Genomic DNA, 6540 nt, shown 5'->3' with positions numbered 1-6540 from the left:
TGCACTGGCCGAGTTTCATGGTTCCTCCCAGGTGTGCAGTGCTCTTGGTGGAGCAGTTGATAAAAGGATACGGCTCTGGAAATGGTCCTGCCGGTGGGCTATACCTTGTTATAGACCTGGTAGAGTCAGGTCTCCGGGAGAAAGGGGCTTGTCAGTACCTAATGTGAGACGGTGGGGGAAATCGGGCAGGATTTTTTTGTTTTTGTTTTTGTTTTTGTGGTACTGGGGATTGATGCCAGGACTACCGGCTTGCTAGGCAAGCGCTCTACCACTGAGCTACCTTCCCAGCCCATTTTTATTATGAGACAGGGTCTCGCCAAGTTGTCGAGGCTGGCCTCAAACTGGTGATCCTCCTGCCTCAGCTTCTAGATTCTCTGGGATTATAGGCATGCACTCCCGCGCCCGGAGAGGGCAGGAATTTTATCTGACCTCAGGCTTCCCTCGGGCTGAGAGATCACAAGTTCACCCCTCGACGTGAATCTGGGTAGCTGTCAGCAGTGGCTCCGCAGAACTCAGCTTCTGCCAGGCAGCTTCAAGCCCGTCCCACCCGGGTTCCGCCCCTGACCCAGCCTCTCCCGCCACGCCCCCAGCCCCGGCTCAGTGTGGGCGGAGCCTCTGTTCTTGCTCCGCTTGCCACGCGCAGTGGCAGCCGCCGAAATCCGGCCAATGGGAATATGCAGCTGCCGTCCTATCGGCCAATCGCAGGAGGGCAGGGGGTTGGCCTTCTTGGCTGTGGCTCCCGGGATATGGAGGCGCCGGTGCTGGGGCGGCGTGTCAGGTGGTGGAAGAACGGGTAAGGCTAGGGGTAGACAAGGTCAGGGGTCACGGCGCCTGGCTATCCGCGGGCGGGGAGGGGGGTGTGACGCCTCGAGGGCCAGCTGGGGAAGGCTCAGGGGCCTTTGTGCGGGACCGCGAAGGGAGGTGCGGGAGGGAGGGCCTGAGGCGCTCGGCACAGTGACCGAGGAGCGGATGGAACCGCATTATTCGAAGGGAGACCGAGAAGAGGGCGGGCGGGGTGGGAAGCGAACGCCGGAGGGCTTGGGGCCCTCGACCCTTACGCGCCGTGACCTAGGACAAATGGCCCAAACCTGGGCTGGACCTGACTGCGCACCGTGACCCATGGTGGAGGGTGCGCTGACCCGCTGTAACGCGCCGGAGAGGCCGATGTGCTCAGGGGAAGGTCTCCCGCCGCCGCCGCCGCCGCCGCCGGCGCTGCCGCTGCCTTGTTCGCGGGGCACTGGGGCCCGGTCAGCTGTCTGGGGCTTGCGCTGCAGCAAAAACTCTTTTAACGAGTCCAGCTGGCACCCCTGGAACGCCTTCCCCGAGAAGGGCCTGTGCAGGCCGTTCGTGTTTGTGTGTAGCTTGGTTCTAGGACTCTTTGTAAGATGAAATTCTCTTATTATACATTGTTCTCGGAGGAGTATTGTGGGTGAAAGAATGTGACATCTGTTAGAAGTGGAAAGCAAAAGCACACATATGGAAGGAGGAGATGGGTTTCTATAAATTCGGTCGGTCATAATCTTAGTGAATGTTGGTGAAACCAGGGGAAGTTATGTTTACCTTGATTTCTGTGGCATCTGTAGCTTGGCCAGTTTGCTTCAGTTCATGACTATGTAAACCTTTGCACAAATTGCTTAGCCTCCTTTTTGTTTCTTTCTTTTTGGTACCGGGGATTAAATCCAGGGGTGCTTAACCACTGAGTCACATCCCCAGACCTCTTTTAAACAAGTTTTAAATTTTTATACAGGGTCTCACTAAGTTGCTTAGGGCCTTGCTAAATTGCTGAGGTGGCCTCAAACTCCCAATCCTCCTGCCTCAGCCTCCTTAGTGGCTGGGATTACAAGTGTATGCCACCATGCCCAGCTGTATTTTTGTTCTACATACTTAAAATGGAAATTGATGATATCAATATCGGGTTGTTGATGAGAATGAAATTATTTAATACAGTGCTTGGAATAGAACTTTTCAGGTAAGAGGGTTTTTTTAATATTTATTTTTTAGTTATAGGTGGACACAATATCTTCATTTTATTTTTATGTGGTGCTGAGGATCGAACCCAGTGCCTCAGGAATACTAGGATAGCACTCTGCCTCTGAGCCACAACCCCAGCCCTGGGTAGAAGTTTTTGTTAGTAGTATTATCTATATGTGTCCCCTTTACCCCTGCGGATTCTAAAGTAAAGAATTCTGATCTTATTTCTTATCCTTTACTCACAATACCTAGGTCTATTGCCGGTGAACCCACCCTTAGGCCTGTTCTTTCCATGCACATCATTAACCCTGGTCTAAGTGTGTTGTGTAATTATGTTGTGTAATTATGTGACTAGAGGCTTTCTACTTGGTGTTTTATTAAACAGATTGGAAACTGTCATTGTACTTGATCATATCCCATTGTAACTATATTTTTAAATGAAATTTTTGAACTTCATTGACTGTCTGCCCCCCATACCCCCATTGGATAATATTTCATTCACAGTCTTTGCTCAGATAGTTTATTTTGGACACAGTACCAGAAAGGCCATGATTGCAGCATATTTGGTTTCTCATGTTCCTGGAACAGCTTTGGGACTCAGAAGGGGAATTTCTGAGCAGCCTGGTAGCATTTCTTATTAAGGAATAGGGAAACTTGATCTATTCTTATAATACTGTTAGGAATTCAGCAGTATTATCTTATAGCTATAGAGCTACTAAGTGGCATTGATTCACTTTTGTCTCAGTGAAGGTTAAAGAATGGTATCCACCAAGTAGTACCTTTTCTGTTTGATATTCAGCACTGAGTTTGGGTAGGCTATAGTTCTGTTTATAATTTAGCAACATTTATTGAATAATTAACATTAATTAGCCCCTGGAGAAACAAAGAAGAATCCTTAATCCTTCAGGTATCCTGACTAAAATAAAACAATATGTATGTATTATAAAGCACATTATTATTATTATTAATTATATTATATTAATGACATCAAAATGGAATATAAAGCAATTGATCAGGAATAACAAAAAATATATATATCATCTAACTTCTTTTCCGTTTTTATTTTTGATGGTAATTGGAAATAAATCCAGGGCACTCTACCACTGAGTTATATCCCAGGCCATTTTTTATTTTGAGACAGGGTCTCACTGAGTTGCCAAGACTGGTCTCAAACTTTCCATCCTCCTGCCTCAGCCTTCTGAGTAGCTGAGATTACCAGCATGGACCACAGGGCTGGCCTTTTCCACTTCTAATTTAAGGTCAGAATGCTTTACTTTTTTTAGTGTAAGGAACAATATTTTCAGTACAGCATAAATTAGGATATTAGGATTCTTGTTCTTATGCTTATTAGTGGTAGGTCCTGTTGTGTGGGGTTCTTGTTTGTTGTGGTCTCATCTTTATTACTTGGGTATTTGTTAAAACCCCTTGGTAATGAAAGGAGAAGACTACAAGTTAACTATTAATATTTTATTAGGCTCAAAGAGCAGAAGGAAGCATGTACAAGGCTGGAGAATCTTGTAGTATGTGTTGTCATAAATTTATTTTCCTTTGCTTTAAGAAAAGAAAGGTTGGGCTGGCTACATAGCTTACTGGTAGAGTGCTTACCCGGCACACATAAGTCCCTGGGTTCAGTCCCCAGCATTGCAAAACAGGCGCAGGGGAGAGGGGAAGGGAAAGAGATGAGAAAAGACAAGACATATTGAGGAGCTGGGCATAGTGGCGCATGTCTATAATCCCCACGCCTGAAATCCCAGCTGCTTGGGAGGCTGAAGCAGGACATTCGTGAGTTCAAAGCCAGTCTCAGCAATTTAGTGAGGCCTTAAGCAACTCAGTGAGATCCTGTCTTTTAATAAAATACACAAAAGGGCTGGAGATGTGGCTCAGTGCATTCCTGTACCTGTGGGTTCAATCCCTAGTGCTTAAAAAAAAAAAAAAAGATGTTGAGGAAAATATGTACAATTTTTAGGGGTCAGCCAGGTCTAATAGCACATACCTGTAATCCCAGGACTCAGGTGACTGAGGCAGGAGGATCACAAGTTCAAGGTCAGCATCAGCATCTTAGACCCTGTATAAAAATTTAAAAAGAAAAAAATTTGTAAGGGTCAATCTGCATTTGAGCTAGTATTTGTCATAATATAAGTGGGTTGTATATAACTCAATGATAATCACTTTCTATATTTGCCATAGATAGCTACTTAAGCAAGTATGAGGGCAAAACATTTTTTCCTGAGGCAAGAAGTAGGTATAGATTTTTTAATAAGGCGTTCTTTTCTGCTAGAGAGAGATGTTTTAAGTTGTTCACAGAGCATGGAGTTGTGTTCCAGGATAGAGGTGTCAGGCCAGGAGTCCTGGTTGGTCCCCCAAAGGGAAACACAACTGCTGTACAGTTCTGGTTAGGAGGAAGTTGCAAGAAATTCACACTGGTAAAGTGTGGGAAGCCATTCTGACACCTGATTGGGTGACTCCCGTTAAGGGCTTGAGGCGCTTTGGCTGTGTCAGCTTTCCCGACCCTTTCCTGATGAGAGAGCCCATCCGTGTGGGGGTGTGCCTGACCACTGACCCCGGGGACCCAATCACTCACCCTGACCTTGGAGTGCAGCCCCCCCCCCCCAACCTTCATTGGATAGAATTCTCCCCTGAATCTCTTGTTCCCCAATAAAGGGCTATTCCCAGGCGTGTTCGCGCGCGCGCTCTCTCTCTCTCTCTCTCTCTCTCTCTCTCTCTCTCTCTCTCTCTCTCTCTCGCTCCTGCTAGCCCTGAGTAATCCTCGCTGCCCTGCTGGGCGGTTAGAGGAGGGAACCAGAGAGGGGAGCCGTCTCGGACTTAGCAATAGAAATAAGGTAACTGAGTCTGTGTGTTTTATTTCGATCTCTTCTAACTAACTTTATGCCTAGAACCTCATTAATGAAACCATTGCGCAGGCTTGCGTGGTAGAGTAAAGAGTGGGAGGATCAAAACTAACTATAAGCCCTGAAGGTAAAATTTCAGATGAGTAGTCAGGGAGGTTTGGAAGCTGATTAAGCTTCAAGAAAACTGAGGGGAGAAAATGAAGAGTTCCATTTAGTGGGTACCACGCCCATCAATTTTGAAGTCTCTGGTTGATGAATGATATTATGCCTAAGAGATCAGTACTTCTTGACAGCCTGGCCACATTTCCCTTTACTGTTATCGCTTGTGACACCCAGACAGCCAGCTTCATTATCAATTATACTTTTCCCCCCATATCTGACTCCCTCTTTCCTCCTTTTAACATTTTCATTCTCTCATTTTTTTTAATCTTTAGACATTTTTTTTAAGCATTTCAATATTTATTTTTTCGTTTATTTATTTTTTTTTTTTGGCGGACACAACATCTTTGTATGTGGTGCTGAGGATTGAACCCGGGCCGTACGCATGCCAAGCGAGCGATCTACCACTTGAGCCACATCCCCAGCCCCATTTAGACATTTTTAAAGTCAGGTTTTTTTGTTTGTTTGTTTTGCAACCTCAAAATAGATTCAAAGTCTGACTCAGGTGAAGAACAGCAAACTTGGTGTTGAGTGGAAATTACAGTTCTCTGGTAGGCCAAGTAAGATATTTCCAGTTTTAAGATTGTTACTGTGGCTAGTATCTTAATGGCCACTGTGATACAGAGGAAGAAAAGGAGAGGGAGACAAGGACAGACACTGTCCTGATTCATGCAGCACTGTTTGTCTTTTTTGAACTGGGTGTATGATGTGTCTTTTGGTTGAAAACAGAGAAAAATTCTAATATTAGAGTGGATTAGTGTGTTGTATAAGGTCTTTTTCTTAAACACTTACCAGAAGGGCTTTTCACTCTGTTTATTTCGCCATGACTTTCATATAATTAGTCTCCAACCTCTCTTTTTTTCCACATTATCATTTTATATCAAATTATTTGTGTATGTGTGGGGGATTAAACACAGGACCTCATGCATTCCAGCTAGGCAAATGCTCTACCACTGAGCTAAAACCCCAGCCCTCAAATTTATTTTAATAAGAGAAAAATAAGGTAAATCTACTCTAGTTTTAAAAAAAAAATAAAAAAAATCACATCCTCAAGAATAATTTGGAGGTTCACCTGTATTTTCTAAGCTGTTTATTTTTTCTCACCTCCAGAGGGAACGGATGGCATTTTGAAACTCATCAGGTGGATATCCATGATGGAAAGGCTCAGAAAATGATTTTTCTTCATTGATCCAGAATGAGAAAATAGGGGAAATAATAATCTGTCACTACAACAAAGGCTGGTACTGGGTATGTAGCTCAGGGTAAAGCATGCTAAAAAAGAGAGAAGTAATCTCTGAACAAAAGGTTCAGAAAACAATTAGATCTGTTTGAATCACTTAAATATTTTAAAAAGTTTTGTTGATTCCCAATTATTCAGATGATAGGAGCATACTTTTATGAAAAACATACAGCATAGGTATTGGATTAAAGTTGTGGTTTAGCAGAAAGCACCTTTTGAACCTCTTTCCCATCTCTCCTAAATATCCTCATAATTTTCTCCCACAGCTTTCCTGTTATTTTTGCTACCAGAGCAATAACCTTCCCTGTTCATTTTTTAGAT

General features: G+C 44.3%; 1 protein-coding gene across 4 annotated transcripts in view; it reads left to right on the top strand.

Annotated features, from left to right (window-relative positions):
• Window positions 1-663: 663 nt before the first annotated feature.
• The window catches only part of LOC308657400 (natural resistance-associated macrophage protein 2), a 38628-nt gene continuing 32751 nt past the window's right edge, over window positions 664-6540 (top strand). Inside the window, exon 1 of one of the 4 annotated variants that reach the window (XM_081309085.1) lies at window positions 664-793. In XM_081309085.1, coding sequence (XP_081165211.1) covers window positions 667-793 — 127 coding nt within the window. In that variant the 5' untranslated portion in view covers window positions 664-666. Of the gene's footprint in view, window positions 794-1146; window positions 1341-3115; window positions 3231-5885; window positions 6228-6540 lie in introns of those variants that run through there. The other 3 variants (XM_081309089.1, XM_081309088.1, XM_081309087.1) reach the window with 3 other exon arrangements.

Source organism: Spermophilus citellus (assembly GCF_964194105.1).
Source record: "Spermophilus citellus genome assembly, chromosome: 10".
NCBI lineage: Eukaryota > Metazoa > Chordata > Mammalia > Rodentia > Sciuridae > Spermophilus > Spermophilus citellus.
This window is presented reverse-complemented; position numbering and strand designations above follow the sequence as displayed.